This window comes from Pituophis catenifer, unplaced genomic scaffold (genome assembly GCF_029215685.1).
Source record: "Pituophis catenifer annectens isolate HBS135680 unplaced genomic scaffold, rPitCat1.0.hap2 SCAF_3, whole genome shotgun sequence".
In the NCBI taxonomy this organism is placed as follows: Eukaryota; Metazoa; Chordata; class Lepidosauria; order Squamata; family Colubridae; genus Pituophis; species Pituophis catenifer.
In genome coordinates this window covers 114,607,401-114,626,343 of record NW_027256883.1, presented here as the reverse complement: position 1 = coordinate 114,626,343, position 18,943 = coordinate 114,607,401, and the positions used below count along the sequence as shown (strand labels likewise).

At 40.5% G+C, this 18,943-nt stretch overlaps 1 protein-coding gene across 1 annotated transcript; it reads right to left on the bottom strand.

Annotated features, from left to right (window-relative positions):
• Positions 1-1,561: 1,561 nt before the first annotated feature.
• On the bottom strand, positions 1,562-3,427 carry LOC139315033 (SCAN domain-containing protein 3-like). Its single transcript, XM_070941055.1, has one exon. It carries the CDS (start codon positions 3,425-3,427, stop codon positions 1,562-1,564), a length of 1,866 nt encoding a protein of 621 aa, XP_070797156.1.
• Between the last annotated feature and the right edge of the window lie 15,516 nt (positions 3,428-18,943).

Below are 18,943 nucleotides of genomic sequence, written 5' to 3'. Positions count from 1 at the left end.
ATTCAGAGAACAATGGGCTCCCATGTGTGCAGAGGACTGCACTGACCATGTGCCACTCTGTTGCTCTCTTTTGTCACATTCTCTTCAATGGCATGTTCAGTGCTTCCGAACAAACGCCTCCAATTAGGACCAGGTTCAAAACAATGAAGTATGTGTTTTCTCTGTTCAAACTGGCCTTACCAGCCTGGCAAGACCATGCTATTCTGCTTTCATAAGCCCTTTTACGTAACCTCCATTCTGAGCAGGGCTTGTGCCAAGTTGGAATTTAAGATTAGCGAAGAACAGGAGAGATGGAGGAGAGTTTAAAAACAAACACTTTTTATAGTTGGGTTTAATCTCTGTCTCAAAAATCTGCTCATGCATGCAATTCAAACAATTAAGTCACTGTGTACTGAGGCTTTTCCAGGGAGGGGTCTTGTGTTTTGTTTTCAGAATAGTCTGTTCTTTTTCAGATTACCATTTAGCGCATGCACAGATAACCAGTGGCCCAGGAATCACATGCATGTGACATAATTCCCGAGCTGCATAGGAAACAACCATGATGGGTGAAGCCAAATGGGTGGCCTATCTTAAATAATCAACATCCTATTAGTGTAGATTGGGAGGCTGAAAAAGACCCAGAAGATCATTCATTCCCATATGTGTTCTACCTACTGTATGCTAGATAAAATGAGGGACTTTCTCTGCCTTTCTCCTCTCTTTTATGCACCAATCTCCAGGCACTGCTTCTGAATATCCCAGCCATTCTTCTTGTTCTTATTGAGCACTGTATAAAGTAGGAACCTGCCTTCAGAGGACCCTGTCATGTCACTAATGATGGATTTCTTGTCCAACTGTAGGGAGAAAGGGAGATGGTCCACTTGTCACAGCAGGCAGCAAAATATGTTCAAGTTGATCCCTGTTAAGAGGATGTGGATGCCAACCAGGCCTTGCCCAAGAGAACTGTGTATTATTAGATCTAGTTCTAAGCATCATCATTTAAAAATGAGATAAATAAATCAGGATATGGCCAGATATGGGAGTTGTATACAACAAGGAGCCAAATCCTATCAGAAAACCTTATGAATATGAAAGCCATTTTCAAATATGGCTTGGAAGGAATGTTGTAAACATGATACGCCAAATGTATATTTCTTTTTTCCAGAGCAGGCTTTTTTGAGCTGTTGCTTTCCCAAGTGTTAGACTGCAAAGCCATCATCCATGGACTAACAGGAAACTTGAAGGCTCCATGGCTGATCGTACAACAGAAGATATGTCTATAACCCAAGGTAAAGAGAGATGAAAAGCTATAGTACAGTGGTCCCCAACCTTTTTATCGCCGCGGACCAATCAGCCTTTGATAATTTTACCGTGGCCCGCTGAGCGCGCGCAGGGGTGGGGGGCGTTGTTCGCGACGACACATTGATTGTTTATATATCAGATTGTTTTGATTAAACAACTTTTATTTTATTGTATTTAAACATGCCTTACAAAATAAAATACAATTACATAAATATAAAGTGCTTTAACATTTTAACAGTTAAACTTTAACTAAGCGCTCTAGTTACTAGAATCTAGTGAATCAATGAGAACCCTGAGCTTGTTTTTCTGCAACGAGACGGTTCCATCTGGGGGTAATAGGAGACAATGACACCCGAAGTGTCTTGCTTATGTCCAGTTTATTTCGTTGTTTTATTTTGGTTGCTGTCACTGCAGAAAACCCCGCTTCACACAGATAGGATGTTGGAAAAGGCAAAAGGGACTTAAGAGCTGTAGTGGCAATCTCAGGATATTCCGCCATGACTTTAATCCAGAACACCGGCAGAGTTGTTGTCTCAAATACAGTTTTAAGGCCGCCGTCATTTGCAATCTCCAGCAGTTGATCTTCTTCTTGTACAGACATGCTACATTCGTCTGGTTTGTTGACAAATGGGTCGCGGATCCATTCCTTACCAGTTCGTGGGTCTTTTGTGGTTGGGAAGTAGCGCTCAAACTTTTCTAAAAGCAAAGACAGGTGATCGTGCACCAACTGGGAGAATGAACGCTCAGGCTCAGTCTCTCCTAAAATCCCCGCTAATGTCTGAAACATGTCCAAAATGCCTCTGTTCACACGCCGTCCCCACAACTCCAGTTTGGCTTTAAATGCAGCTACTTTGTCAGCCAACTTGAAAACAGTTGTCATTTTCCCCTGAAGGGACAGATTGAGTTCATTGAGCAGGCTAAATATGTCACACAGGTAAACCAGTTTTGCAAGCCATACCTTGTCACTGAAATGTGCTGCCAGTGGTGACTTCTTTTCTGAGAGAAATCTTTGCAATGGCTCTCTTAATTCAAACACCCTGGATAGTGATTTTCCTCTGGATAACCATCTTATTTCTGTGTATAAGAGAAGGCATCTGTGCTCTGTGTCCATCTCCTCACAAAGCTGCTCAAATAGACGCGAGTTAAGGGCGTTTGCTTTGATGTGGTTAATAACTTTAACCACATCATTCAATACACTGTTAAATTCTGGTGACATTTTTCGGCTTGCCAGCATTTCCCTGTGAATGATACAATGTGTAGATTCGCACTCAGGTGCAACCTCCTTAATCCAAGCGGTTAAACCAGACAGCCGTCCGGTCATGGCAGCAGCTCCGTCTGTGCATATGCCGACACAAAAGGACCATTTTAGTTGTCCTGATATATAACCATCCAGTGACTTGAACAGTTCTGCTCCTGTGGTGTTGGTTGGCAAAGATAGTGCACATAATAAATCCTCATGCACATCCTCCTGATAAAGATATCGCACATAAACAAGTAGTATTGCCTTGTTGTCGATATCTGTAGATTCATCAACCTGTAGTGCGTACCACGGTGAAGTATTAATCCTCTCCAACAATTGTGTCTCAATGTCTTCAGCTATTTCATCAATGCGCCTAGTCACGGTGCTAGCCGACAAAGGCACATTTGCTACCTTTTTTACAGCAGCCTCTCCTAAAAGTTCACGACAAATGTCTTTAGTGGAGGGCAAGATCAATTCTTCACCGATAGTGAATGGCTTTTTAGCCTTAGCAATACGGTTAGCCACCAAATATGATGCTCTCAGAGCATTCTCCTTTATTGCTGTGGTGGCCCTCAGAAATATCTTCTGTCCTTCGTGTTCCCTTTTTTTTCTTTCAAAATACTGCAGGGGTTTGTCTTTTAATCCAGGGTGCTTGGCATTCAAGTGGCGAAGCAGTTTTGAGGGTTTCATTGCCTCATTAGAGAGCCGCTCACCACAAACTATGCAGAGCAGGGTTGGCGCGTGGGAATTACCTATCTCGATAAATCCATATTTCAAGTAGGACTCATTGTATTGTCTGTTAAAAGTTTTATGTTTCTTTGATGCTGAAGGCTCTTCTTCTGTCTCTTCACTGGGCCTTTTCTTTTTCCCAAGGAAACTTTCTGACGACATCTGTTTCGTACTCATCTTTGCTAATTTGTGGGTTAAATTTGAGCAAAAACAATATACACCTACACCAACTACTATAAAAATGAGAAAGTACCAGTGAAAAGCGAGAAGAGCTAGCACCTGGGTACACATTATGAATTATTAATGCACTTATGCACTTTATATGTTTGGACACTGGTAGAATTAATATAAATTATATGTAATTTCACTGTATAATGTTAGAGATAATTTGGGGCCTCTAGCCATGGCTCACACTTGGAGAGTACCAAAACCTGCTATAGTGTGCTGTTCGTATTTCCCCCCCCCCCCATCTATCTATGTCAGTGTTTCCCAACCATTGTGCCTCCAGCTTTTTCCAAACTACAACTTCCAGCATGCCTGGAGGGCCAGAGGCTGTCTGGGTATGCTGGAAGTTGTAGTTTGGAAACAGCTGGAGGCACCCTGGTTGGGAAACACTTGGACCTCCTCAGTCAATTACCAGGACCCCCCCCCCCAAAAAAAAAACATCGGGGTCCTTCTCATCGACTCCCGAACCCCCCCGCCCGCCTCCCCTTCTTCATCCCGCGGTCCCCTCACATATACCCCCGGCAGGTTCACTCACCCTTTCTAGCAGGCCTGTGCGGGATGGTAGATCACTGCAGGACCTTATCTGTCGCCGCAGCGCTCTGTAGAGGCGCAGGAACACCGGGGAGACGTCTTCTGAGCGAGGCGTTTTCTGTAGAGCCGCAGGGAGACTGGGGAGACGTCTGCAGGGTCGCAGGTACACGTCAGCTTTGGGCCACACGTGCGTACCTGCGCGGGGCTCTCTTCCCTGGAGCCTTTGCGCACGGCCCAGGAGCCTTTGCGCTGCAGCGTTCATGTCCCCCGGCCGCTGCAGCGATCATGTCCCCCGGCCGCTGCAGCGATCATGGCCCCCGGCCGCTGCATCGATCATGGCCCCCGGCCGCTGCGCGGCCCGGTGCCAGGTACTCCACGGCCCGGCACCGGTCCGCGGACCGGGGGTTGGGGACCACTGCTATAGTAGACCTACTTGTATGCTTTCAAATGTACCTACATCAGAGCTTTTTAACATTTTGCCCTCTACATCCCCTGTTAGTCTAGCCAACTCTTCTAGAGAGTTGGGAAAAATTGATGAATATCAACACCCAATATTTGTTTTTTACTCCAAAGAGCAATCGTTAAGATATATTATCCCTAACAATGTCACATCTTCCTTTAACTTTTACCTCTAATGCTCTGTCATAAAATGGGGTAACAAAGAAAAATCTTTTCTGTATTTAGGTTATTTTTCTGGCAGGAACAGCCAGTGCGATATAATTATTAGGATGCTCAGCAATGAGCATCCTAATAATTATATTACACAATGAAACTATTGTCAATCATTGGGTAACTTTGGACCACTTACTTATTTTCAACTCAACCTACCACACAGAATTGTTCTTTTGAGAAAATAATTCTGGGCATTTAGAACTCAGATATAACAATTCCATTTTGGAAGCTTGTAAGTCCTTAAGAAATGTTACGTTCTATCTGAAATCCATTAATAGAAAAGTAAACAATCCTTTTGCCAACTATTTTATGTTAGTGAGTTGAAACATACTAAGTTTATATCTTTTCCTCTCTCATTCTCTCTTATTATATACTAGATGTATTAGCTGCCATCACATTCAGGTAAAAAGGTAGCAGTGATTATCTAGATTGTTTTTCATCTTTTTTCACTCTGGACACTGAATAAATGAATAGAAAGATTTCATTATATCATATCACAAATTGATTAAACACATGGGCCTCTATGAAGAGAGGTTGGAGGTGAATATGTGATCAAAATCCTTCCCCTTGTTTATATGCCTTGTGTGTGTAATGCATGTAAAAAGGAGGCAGGGCTTTGATCCTGTGGTCACGATCACTATCTTGATTTTTTTTGCCTCCCCTCCAGGCAGCCATGCTCACTTATCTTATACCCACAAAATAACCCCAATGAGGAAATATGTGAGATAGTTACTGCTAATGCATAGCATGGGGCCTTGGACTTCTGCCTCAACATCTGTTTTTAACAGAGATGGTGCTCATGGCCAGAGGCCATAATTTCCAAGAAGAGGTACAGCTATCTCTTCTGAGAGGGATTACTCTCTCCTAGGAGCAAGTATACAATTATAACACTTCTGGACCTTTCTCTCTGGTTTCCCAGAGAGTGTCCTCCTTTTGCTGAATCTGGTAACTCTAAGCAAAGTGAATCTTTTGGAACAAAGCTTAACTGTTGATTAGCTTTCGTCCATTTTCCTTGCTTTACTAGTTTTGGTTTTGTGACTTTGTCACAAATATCTTGATTTTGCATTTCTTTTGTAAACCTCCAAGACGCTTGGATGCTCAGCAATGCAGCAAGTTAAAAAATACCACAACAACACTGTAGATTTCTACACTTTGGAAACTGACACAATGTATGTATGAGATCTGGAATACATTTTATCCTGGAGTGTATACTTCATGTAGAATAATGTACAGTAAATAACTGCATTATTACGAAGAGGAAATGTTGCTATTCAGATTTCTAGCTTGGCAGACCCTTCCTCTTCCAGGATATTGTGAGCTGAAAGGGATATAAACAAGGCAACATACTGGCCACCCTGCTGGTTCAGCTGTTTTGCTTTTCCAGCTGACATCATTTGTGGGTCCTAAAGGGCACTGACCATTCTCGGTTCCTACTGGGCCAATTGTTTTAAAACATTTGTTTTATTCCTACATATTTGGTGGTTCACTGGACACACTGATATTGCTCATCTTATTTTCAGTGACCCTATTTGTCCAACCACCTGACTTACCAAAGTATCAAAACAATGTCAGGAAGAGCCTTGGCTTTGTTCCATACAGAAAGAAGCCATGGCTTATGATTACATAGCAGAGCACCCAGCTTGGAGCTGAATTCAATAGTTGATGGTTGTGTATACTTTAATCAACCTGCACATTCACAAAGACTCTGCTGCAGGTCAGTTATACCTCATAAGATTTTCTTTGAGAAACAGAAAGTACCTTTGCAGGCTCATATCCACAGCCCATCAAGTTCATTGTTTGTTGCCATATTAGCTAAACCCTTTGGTAGAGTCATAATCTAGTTGAGATACAGTACAAGACTCTTGCATTGTTGATCCCATTATCTGGTATTAAAAAGGAAACTGTTTCTGATCCCAAAGACAGCATACCCACCATGATTAGTGATCCCTGTGAGTAATCCACTTCTGTGATTATGTTTAACCCTGTTTTAAAGCTATCCAATATGGTACGTCCATCATTGTTTCTTCTTTCATTTGACTCTGCTGTTTGCGAAAAAAGCTTTCTTCTACTGGTCTTCTGAATTCAATAAACATACAGTTGTATACATGAAGGTTTCTATGCAACACATGTTGAGTATCTGCAATAGTTTATATCATTAAAGTGACATCAGTGGAGAAGGAGGGGAGCACAGCAGGAGCATCCACAATTAACACTCCAGATAATACCAGTAAGTGCCTAACTGAATATCTGTGGGTGCCACTCCTTGCTGTACACCGTTGAGAGTATTATTTTAATGAGTAAGACTACATTTTGACTATGGCCATCATTGTTTCAAAGGAAGAGGAGCATCCTGGGGTCCATTGGTATTAATTGCTTACAATGCTTAACACATTGTAAGCTGCCCTGAGTCTCTGGAGAAGGGCGGCATATAAATCAAATTAAAAAAAATAGTATTTTCTTCTTTGTCTGAATCTTTACAAAAGTTCCTGGGAAGACATCTATCTTGAGTATGGTGGAATTTTTTTCTTTTCACAAGGTACTTAGATAAAGGTAGACTATAATGATCTCAAAAGCAAGCAGTGAAGAAAAAAGAAAAGTGGTTGGCAAGCAAATGGAAACTGTTTTGTAATTTTCTTGTGTTTTTTATACATCCGTTTGCTGATCTGCAGCTGTTACAATAAGGCAGTCATCAGGCAATACCAACCAGATGGATTAATGTACTATTCTTTAATTTCAGAGTTTTGGTATATTTCTGCTGCTCTCATTATTAATCCCTATTCTGACAAAGGAATAAGGTTATTGAGTGGTGTTATTTAAGTTAAGTGGTTGATGGATTCTCCCAGCTTCATGTTCTTTCCCACTAAGTGTTACGTGCCAGGGGAATATAATCACCAATCACTCTTTGTATTGTGTGGTAGGACAGAGTTGAGGAAGTTTAGATGGTGTTGGAACAGCAGGCTGAGCCACTTGTCAAATTGCATAATAAGTCACCCTTCACCTTGACCTGTGAGTTGGACTATTTCCAAACATCACTCTAGCACTCTTCTGAATGAGTGCTAAACCCATATTCAAAAAAGCCTGGTTAACAGGTAAACAGGCACATTGAAGAGGCATAGTACAGTATTGGGAGGAACCAATGAATAAAGAACAAATGAGAGAGAGTGGTGAATAAGTAACCTTACTAAGCAAGCATCATAAAGTAATAAAAACAGTAAAAGTAACAGCTACATGAAACTCCTTGTAACAGAAAACCTTCAATGCATCCAAAGATCCTCTTTCCCAGTTTAAATTGATCTGAATTGCACAGAGCGAATGATCTCTCAAAAGAATGCTAGACCTATTCTTTAAATGAAGTCTTATGCTATTTGAAAATAGCAATAATCCATGTTTATAAGGAAGCTCTTAAGTAAGTGCTTCAAATGAGCCAGTTAGGTGTTATACCTGCATACACCTCTTTGAAACTAGTGTAGGCGTCCTAGAAATGCTAGACAGAACCCAAGCTTCATGGAAGCAACCCTTGTTGGTAAAGCACACCACATCATAGCCAAGTGGTAATAATAATGTTCGGTGAAGTGGAAACACACTACAGTATTGTAACATTGGCAAAGCAAAGATGGGATTAAGTTGCCTCAGCTATGAGTTGGGAGATGAGACAAAGGCAATATCATTAGGACATGGCAGAAAGAAGTGGTTATGGGAACATGTTGGTGCCATGGACATGAACTGAGCCCAAAGACTCGCAGCTTGCTAGCTTAAAGGTTTTTTTTTCCCCTGGACGTGATCTCATATATCATAAGAGCTGAACTTCTTTCACTCTGTATGCTTAGTCAGTTTTTTTTTTTCATTCAAATCATTGTTTGCACTCTGAGTCACCTTTATAAAATACATTGGCTTTGCAGAGAACATATTTTGGTGTCACAGTTTGCTCCTATGGGGGGGGGGAAATCATTTTAAACAATATATAACTATACAAATGCAATTGAGATAGATAGCAATAATAGTTTAGAACTGCCCAGTAAGGACATTCTGGAAGTTGCAGGTTCCAATCTGGGTCAGTCAGCAGGACCAGAGGTTTAGTCTTCTGGGCTTTTGGACTTGTGCTTGACCCCATCTTCAAGGAACGCATTTTGGTGAGAAAGAAGTTCCCTGAGCATGGGCTCCAGAATGAATCCAAAAGCTCAGAAGACTAAAATTCTGGTCCTGGTGACTATCCCAGATTGAATCCTCCAACATTATCCTGGAACATGTATATTTGCCTTCATTCGTGCCATTCTGGAAGTGCCCTCCCTGAGTTAAATTCAGACAAGGTTCTTACCTTTCATCTCCTTGCTTAGATTTTCAGGAGAAATGGATTAATAATGCTACAATTAAACAACAAACAAATCCAACTATGGATCATGAACATTATGGCCTTCTCTTCGTAATATCTTTCATTATCAAATCTATAGTTACTGTATTTTTTGGAGTATAAGACGCACCTACCTTTTTTGGTGAGGAAAAGAAGAAAAAGAAATCTCCCTCTGCCTCTGAGCAATTTTGCCTCCTTACAGCAAACAGCAAACAGCCTGGCTTATTTTTATTCTCATTTTCAGCATAGCTTGATTAGCACAAGGAAAAAAATTGCTCCAGCAATTTATCTCTTTGCAGCAAGCAGCAGAGCCCTGCGCAAAACAGCTGAGAGCAAATGAGCTGAGAGTGGGGAAGCGGATCCAATCAACTTGTGCTAATTAGGCTGTGCTGAAGCTGAAAGGGGCTGTTTTTTCTTGCTGTTTGCTTGCAAGGAGGTAACTGCTGCGAGGCAGAGGCCAAAGGGTGGAGGCCAGTGGGTGGGTGGGGCTACATTAGGTGTATAAGATGCACCTAAATTTTCACCCCCTTTTAGGGGGAAAAGGGTGTGTCTTATACTCTGAAAAATACGGTAATATAAAACCTGATATGCCTCTCTGGTGTATTTATGCACTTCATTAAATAGTCCCAAGAGACTTCAGGGGTCTTCCACCAACACTGGGGAAAAAAAATGGAAGACGCCCAAGCTAAATTAAAAGATAATTTTGTTCTCTTAGCATAGTTTATTTATTTATTGAGAACATGTGTGTCCCTATTTTCAACCTTTTATTCTTAGTGTAGTGTAGTGATAAAACAAGAATAGGTTAGATTTAATTAAAATTTAATTTTAAGTTACAGCCAGTATCTGAAGTAGCATTAGCAAAACAAAAAATGTAGAGACAAATTCACATTGGGAAATATGCATGTCTCAGTCATTTTTTATACATGGAGAGTAAGATAATGATGACTCAGCAGTTTGGCCAAAACCCAGAAGAATGTTTTACTTTAAATTTAAAAATATACAGTGATAGCTGAAAGCAAATAGATCTTAGGTATTATCCACAGCTAAAGTGCCCTTCTCTTTATCATTCCTCTTCTCTATAAATGCCTCAAAAGAAGATAATAAATCATATGAAGTTCATCTTTTGGTCTTTAGTCTTTATTTGATTTATATACCGCCCTACTCCCAAAGAACTCAGGGCGGTGAACAGCCAAACAATAAAATACATACATACAAAATTTAAAAAACAGAATAAAACTGAATTAAACAAATTTGGCCCAGACAGATTTAAAACACCCCAATCATTTAAAAACAGATTAAAATTTACGTATTAAAAGAGAAAAGGGGAAAAAGATTAGGCCAGGCCCGCCTGGTGGAATAAAAAGGTCTTGAGAGTGCGGCGGAAGGTGTGCAGATCCGGGATCCTCTGATTCTCTGGGGGGAGCTCATTCCAGATAGTAGGTGCCCCCACAGAGAAGGCTCTCCCCCTGGGGGCCGCCAGTTGACATTGTTTGGCCGACGGCACCCAGAGGAACCCCTCTCTATGAGAGCGTACCGGCCGGTGGGAGGCTATTGGTGGTAGTAGGCGGTCCCGTAAGTAACCAGGTCCTAAGCCATGTAGAACAGATGGGCAATTAATTTTCCCAAGAAACCACATGACACATAGACTTGTGGAGAGCAGCCATTGACTCTGCCGCTCCTGCCCAATCCCCAACCTGCCCACCTCATCCCTGATGCTGATACCTTGCCCCCAATGCTGCTGACATTGATCCAATACCAACACCTTCACTGCCACCACCATGGCGGCCAGAGAGAAACAACCCATGGGCTGGATGTGGCCAATGGGCCATAAAATGCCCAAGTCTGATATAGAAGATGGCCGTTAAGATACATTTGTCCCAGATACTGTATTTGTGAATAAGAATTAGAGCTGCTCATGGAGTAGGAGGGCATGAGAAAATGTTTTGTAAATTAGGTCAAATTTTCTCCAGTCAGAATGGAAATGGGATATAATAGCATCTTAAACTGCTATGCTGTGAGGTGCTGGCTGGAATGATGGAAGTTTACTTGAAATCTGGCATCAGATTTCTGGTTAAATAGGTCGTCCTATCTGGTAGAAAGCTTGCTCGGGAAAAGATGACAAAGGACAGAGGACCTGCCTTTCTTAACAAAAGATTACAAGCCAAGATGTGCTCATATCCTGCTTCATGTATTCAGCATCTGGGCAAAAAGAAGAAAGGCTGCGGTCTTCTCCCCATTATGTCTTTTGGATTTAAATATGTTGACATATACTTAGCGGAGTTTCCTTTAAAGACATCTTTTTTTTTTTTTAATTTGATTTTATTATAACATATAGCGATACAATCGGTACATTTTCGGTTCATTGGTGCAGTTATATACATATATACATCTACATACATTATTGCTTGTCTTTTGTTGATATTGTTTCTTGAAGCTAGATTTAATTTCAAACACTTAAAAATAATAGTGCTCAACTCCCTAAGACTAAATCTAATACTATTCATATAGATTTTGTTAATTAGTTAAAATTTAATCTCTATTACCTTCTTTATTTCTTTCCCCCATCCATTCGTACCACATGTCCCACACGCTATAAAATTCTGAATCTTCTCTGTCATTAATTTCTGAAGTCAATTTGTTCATTTCGGCGCACTCCAATATTTTTCCAATAACATGTTCTTGAGGTGGTATTTGTTTTTCTTTCCAATACTGGGCAAAGGAAATTCTAGCGGCTGTCAGAATATGTATAATTAAATACTTTTTCTTTTTTGCATATTCAGTTTTCAAAATTCCCAGGAGAAAAGCTTTTGGGTCAAAATCAAAATTTTCTTTTATTATTTCTCTAATCCACACCCATATCATCCTCCAGAATTTTTGTGCCTGATTACATGTCCACCAGCAATGATAAAAAGTACCCTGCTGATGGTCACATTTCCAACATTTAGGGCTCGAATTGGGGTAGATCTTCGTTATCCTGGCTGGGGCCATATGCCATCTATAAAACAGCTTGTATTGGTTTTCCTTATAAGCCGTCGCCTTTGTCATTTTAAGGTTATTATTCCATATTGAATCCCATTCGTTCAAATTTATATTCTGTCCTATATTTTTGGCCCATGCTAACATCGGTTCTTTAACTACTTCCTCTGCCATATCGTACTCCAATAAGTAATTATATAATTTAGCTAAAATTTTGTCGTCCGTACCCATCCATATCTTATCAAATCCATTTATGCTCATTTCAATGCCAAATTCCTCCTTATCTTTTTTATATCTGGATTTAATTTGGTTATATGGCCACCAGTCTATAGAAATACCTTGTTCCATCAATTCTTCCCTTGTTTTAAGGTTCCCTCCCCCATCTAATAATTCATTATATCTGAACGTTTTACCCATTTCTAATACATTTGGATATATTATAGCCTCCATGGTGGAAAGCCATCTCGGAATTTTCCTATAGTGCTTCTGTCTCATCTCTCCCCATATTTGTATCAAGATCTCCCTTATTTTATGTCTATGGAAGTAAGTTTTTATCTTCTTCCCAGTATCCCAGAGATATGCATGCCAACCCTTCTGGAGATCATACCCTTCTAGAGTTAACAGTCTTTTATTTCTTAGGGTTGCCCATTCTTTCAGCCATACTAGGTTTGCAGCTTTTTGATATAACTCCCATTTAGGTAATCCGAAACCCCCTCTTTCTTTCTTGTCCTGTAAATTCCTAATTGCTATCCTTGGTTTCTTTCCCTCCCAAATAAATTTCCTGATGATGCTATTGAGCTCCAGAAAGAATTTTTTATCTAATTTAACAGGGACCGTTCGGAATAGATACAATAACTTGGGTAATATGCTCATTTTTATTGCCGCGATTCTGCCTAATAATGATATCTGTAGTCTTCCCCACTTTTCCAGATCCTGTTTAATATTTCTAATCAATGGTAAATAATTATCCTCTCTGAGGGCCGAGCACCTTGATGAAATCCAGACCCCCAGGTATTTTACCTTCTTGGCGATTTGGATCTCCATTGATTCTTCCAGTACTTTTTTCCTTGCCTCCGTCATATTTTTTGTTAATAATTTAGTTTTGGATTTATTTAATTTAAGGCCTGCTACCTCCCCGTAATTGCCCAATTCTTCCAGAATTTTAGTGCCTGATTCTAATGGTTCTTCCATGATTAATACCACATCATCTGCAAATGCCTGTGTCTTATATATCTCTTTTCTGATTGTCAGACCCTTTATTCCATTATTGTTCCTAATCTTTCTCAAAAATACTTCTAGTGCTAAGATAAATAGAAGTGGGGATAGAGGGCACCCTTGTCGGACCCCTTTTCTAATTTGAAAAGCCTTAGTTAGTTCTCCATTCAGTAATATATTAGCCTTTTGTTTTTGATAGATTGTGGATATCGTATTGACAAAATTTGATCCGAATTCCGAGCGTACTGGCCGGTGGGAGGCTATTGGTGGTAGTAGGCGGTCCCGTAAGTAACCAGGTCCTAAGCCATGTAGAACAGATGGGCAATTAATTTTCCCAAGAAACCACATGACACATAGACTTGTGGAGAGCAGCCATTGACTCTGCTGCTCCTGCCCAATCCCCAACCTGCCCACCTCATCCCTGATGCTGATACCTTGCCCCCAATGCTGCTGACATTGATCCAATACCAACACCTTCACTGCCACCACCATGGCGGCCAGAGAGAAACAACCCATGGGCTGGATGTGGCCAATGGGCCATAAAATGCCCAAGTCTGATATAGAAGATGGCCGTTAAGATACATTTGTCCCAGATACTGTATTTGTGAATAAGAATTAGAGCTGCTCATGGAGTAGGAGGGCATGAGAAAATGTTTTGTAAGTTAGGTCAAATTTTCTCCAGTCAGAATGGAAATGGGATATAATAGCATCTTAAACTGCTATGCTGTGAGGTGCTGGCTGGAATGATGGAAGTTTACTTGAAATCTGGCATCAGTCTGTAGAATGCTGGTTAAATAGGTCGTCCTATCTGGTAGAAAGCTTGCTCGGGAAAAGATGACAAAGGACAGAGGACCTGCCTTTCTTAACAAAAGATTACAAGCCAAGATGTGCTCATATCCTGCTTCATGTATTCAGCATCTGGGCAAAAAGAAGAAAGGCTGCGGTCTTCTCCCCATTATGTCTTTTGGATTTAAATATGTTGACATATACTTAGCGGAGTTTCCTTTAAAGACATCTTATGGTAATACACGCAGCTGCCAGTTCCTCCTTTCTGTTGAAGGAGGAAACATGTGGCATGTTTGCAACAGGGGTGGGTTCTACTTATCTTTACTACCGGTTCGCAATGCGCCTCCGTGTGTGCTCTTCTGCGCATGCGCAGATCACCTACGATGATGTCAGTGGGCGGAGCCTCCCACCGGTTTTACTACCGGTTCTTGCGAACCAGTCCGAACCGGGGGCAACCCACCACTTGTGTGCGATATCACTATGACTCTGAGTAACCTGATCACCCATCAGTAATCCTGAGACATATAGTGCATCTAATATACATGTGAATCTCAATATAAAGGACAAATAGTGTAGGCGGAGAATAGAAATATCTAAAAGCACTATAATTCCTTTGAAAACTGCTCATTAGCAGTTTGTAATCTGAAAAATCCTTTCAAGAGAATTTGTTTAATAAAACAGGGATAAGGGAGGGGAAGGAAGATTTTTGATGCTCCCTGCCAGGTTCCCACAAGGAAACTCAATGGAGAAGCTGGCAGGAAGTCAGAAGTCACTCCTGCTGCCACTGTTCCCTCCCACTCCCTCGGTCATTCTGTTTCTCTGTTTTAGGTAAGGAAATATCTGTGAAATTGTGACCTACTTGCTTATCTTACATTGTGTTGCTTAATTTCAGCACACAATCAATATTGTTAGATTAAAGCATACAGTGCTCAGTTCAATAGAGTTTTAGTAAAGGGAGTAAATATGGAAAGAACACTATGTGAGGCCAACAAAGGGAGTGATCCTTGTACAACTGCATTTACATCAGGGGTGGGTTCCACTTACCTTTACTACCGGTTTGCAGTGGGAGTCAATTATAAAAGGCCACACTGCTTGGATCTGCACATATACTACATTGTCACTGTACATTAGAACAACCTAGGTTCTTGGGCAGAACTTGATGCATATGAAAGCCAACACAAGCTAAAGAACTGGCAGCTGAATTTCTCATTTTTGTGTATATAATATTAAGAAATAATAATGGATGGAACGGGGGCTTGGAAGCCATAAAGGATGAAAAAAGGAGGTGTTATGGAAGAACACCTACATAATTGGAACAAAGAAAAAGAGAGATCTTGGAGTCCTAGTGGACAATCGCTTAACTATGAGCCAGCACTGTGTTGCAGCTGCCAAAAAAGCCAAAGCAGTCCTAGGCTGCATTAATAAAGGGATAGAATCAAGAACATATGAAGGGCTAATACTACTTTATAATGACTTGGTAAAAATCACACCTGGAATATTGCATCCAGTTTTGGTTGCCGTGATATAAAAAAGACAGAGTGCAGAGAAGAGCAACAAAGATGATTAGGGGACTGGAGGATAAAATATACAAAGAATGATTGCAGGAATTGGGTATGTCAAGTTTAATGAAAAGAAGGATTAGGGTGACATGATAGCAGTGTTCCAATATCTAAGGGGCTGCCATAAAGAAAGGGATCTGCGTATTCTCCAAACACCTGAAGACAAGAACAAGAAGCAATGGATGGAAACTAATCAAGGAGAGAACCAACCTAGAACTAAAGATACACTTCCTGACAGTTAAAACAATTAATCAGTGGAAACACTTGCCTCCAGAAGTTGGAGGTTCTCCAACACCTGTGGTTTTTAAGAAGAGATTGGACAACCATTTGTCTGAAATGGTATACTGTACAATGTCCTGTTTGAGCATGGAATTGGACTAGAAGTCTTCAAAGTCCCTTCCAACTCTGTTATTATGCTATTCCATTAAATAAGATCCAGGAATGCTGGATCCACTGGCCATCCAGGAAGATCCACTGGCCTCTACATTTTTTTATTATTATTTCAAAAAGAAAGGGGAAGATGGCAAAACAAGTTGTTGGTCATCATATTTAGTTATCAGAATCATCTGGAGTGTAAAGAAGACCCTTAGGCATTTTTAGAATAGAAAATAAAATTATACTAATACTATACTAGTTACAGGCCAATGCTTTATTTTGCAGGAATCCCTGCAAAATGCAGATTAAGGCAGTAGAAACCCTTTTGTTGTTAGGTGGCAAAGCAGTGAACAGCCTTACCTGTTGCCTTCTAGTCAATGCTTGTACAAGAGAGCAGTTGCAACATCCTATCAGATTTCCTAGTCTCTCCATTGGTACATACAGATTGTCTTTCCTTACGGACAACTCTAATATTCATAATATGCATTTGAAAGAAATGGATTTTTACATGGATATGACCTAAATTGGTAAGAGATTTGCACTACAGGGTGGTGTTTAAAAATTAAAAGGGAAAAAATGCATGAATCAGATTTAGTTTAGCCTTTAAGAAACACATAGGCTTCCCTATGATGTTCAAGGGTCTGGATAAGAATCAACATTGCACAGGTAATTGTGTCATGACCCTGGTAAAGAGGCACTTAGCTTTTGAAGTATCTAGCTGCCAAAGTGCAGCATGTCTTTAAAGTGGATTGGAGCTCCTTGACTGCCATACATTGATGTATATCTATTACAAAATTAACACAAATGGGAATATCAAAGAGAGATCACACTTTTTTAAAAAAATCCTTTGACTAGTTCCAGCTCATCTTCTTTTTGCCAGGTATAATGTTTTTGTTTTGCACAGCTTCCAAGTCAGCTCGAGGGGAAAAGAGACATGAATGAGTATCAAAACTTGCCTTCCAGCTAAAGAATCAAGTTCAGGTCTCCGAGGATGTGTTAGAGAACATGCTTTGTCTGCTTGTTCCCAAGCACTTCCCTTCCAGATGTGAAACCAGAAGGAACATGACGTCACTAATCTGCTGAGTAAGAGGATGGCACTTTTCAATAAATGGACAGCTGCAATTGCTCAGAAGGAAGCCAGGAAACAACTATCAGCCAGGAAAATGTCAAATCTGGGAATATACAGTAGAATTTTCCTCTGGAAAACTCTCTGAAGCTATCTGCCCTTGATCCCCAAAGATTTGTTGTGATGTCTATGGGATTAGCATCTCTTAAGAGATGGAGTGATCCCATCTGAAGTCAATCTGTGACATGGCATGTGTCTCTCCATGCAGTCCAAGTTCACGGCCACTGGCCTGTCAACAAACAGAACATGGATGTTTTGAAAATGTTCCAGTGTGGTGTGGAAACAATGAGAAAGCCCTTTTCCAGAATTTTAGTGATGGAAGAGAAAACAGAAAGAGGTAAGGGAAAAGGAAACTTGAAAGGGTTCCAATTTCTCCAGAAAGACTAAAATACCTATCTTTTCTCACCAATATCTCATTTATGAAAATCTTCTTGTCTCTAAACATAATACGCAATATAGGCAAATACCTCAATCCACAGCTAATGAGTTTTCTGCCTTATGAAATTATCCATATTTATGAGGTGTGCAAGAGAGCACATTCATACTGAGCCATTATGTACTCACTCCTTTTTTTAGGGAAGCTAGGAGCAAGGACGGTAGCCAATTACCATTCTGCCAGACTTCAAGGGCTGACTATTAAGGTCATGTGATGTTTAGTGACCTCTTTTCCTCCCTGTTTTGCAAGCTAGTTTTGGAAATGGTCAAGGGCTGCAGCTGAATGAGCTGTTACTATGGAAACTGCTGAAGTCAAATGGATGAACACAGCTCAGTTTTAGTAAGGAGGAGGGCTCCAGTGAAATACTGTGAAAAGACAGAATATAGGAGGATGGATGGACTTTCTCATCCATTACTTTTTAAAACCAGGCAATAGTCCCGTGTATTGGTGATCCTTTAATCATTTGGTGGCTTCAGGTTTTTTTTCAGGAATATCCAAAGTTCTTTCAAAGCAAAGGCAACAATGCACTTTGTTAGCAAATGGTTGATAGGCTGAGCATTTATATAACAGTTTTGAGCCTTTTAAAAGTGCTCTGCATGTAATTTATCACAACAATCTCATGTATTTGCAGATGTATTTATATACAAAAAGACGAATCTACAATGTTTCAGTGGTGAAGATTATGTTAAGTTACATCACTGGATTTATGTCCTGACTTTCTTCTAGAGGTTCAAGGGATCTGTTTTTATTTTTATCTCTACAAAAGTAGCAATCCTATGAGATTTTTATTGTCTTTATTGTAAGGTTACATTCACAGAATCTTGTAAATCTGAAGGCACATCACTCTTCCCTTAGCTGTACAGTTCAGGTTTCTGGGAAGGGTCCTTTCTGAGATGTTTGCACACACTCCATCATTCTGTGGACTCAGCTGTCTCTTCTCTGACAATTGTCTAGTTTGCAGTTCTTCCTCCTGTCTCCTAAGGTCATTTCCAAATACAATTACACCATGTATTCTGCCCCAATACTAAATGCCCCAATACTCCAATCTGAGGAGGGAATGAATGAATGAATGAATGCAGGCAGACAGGCAGGAAGGCAGGCAGAAATTCAGGAATATAGGAAGGAAGGAAGAAGGAAGGAAGGAATGTAAAATTGCCTCATGATTGAAGGCAAATATATGTGTCCCAGGATAATGCTATAGGATCCAGTCTGGGTCAGTCACCAGGACCAGAGATTTAACCTTCCAAGCTTTTGGACTTGTGTTGGAGCCCATCCTCAAGGAATTTCTCTCTCACAAGAATGAGAGAGATTTTTTCCTGAAGATGAGCTCCCGCACAAGTCTAAAAGCTCAGGAAACAAAACCTGTGGTCCCAATGATTGACCCAGATTGGATCTTGCAAAATTATCCTCCTCTGAAGCTTGTAAAATTCTCATCTCTCATTGA

Bases quoted from the DNA above. Each gene is read 5' to 3' on its own strand.
- LOC139315033 (XM_070941055.1), bottom strand. From the start codon at position 3,427: ATGAGTACGAAACAGATGTCGTCAGAAAGTTTCCTTGGGAAAAAGAAA.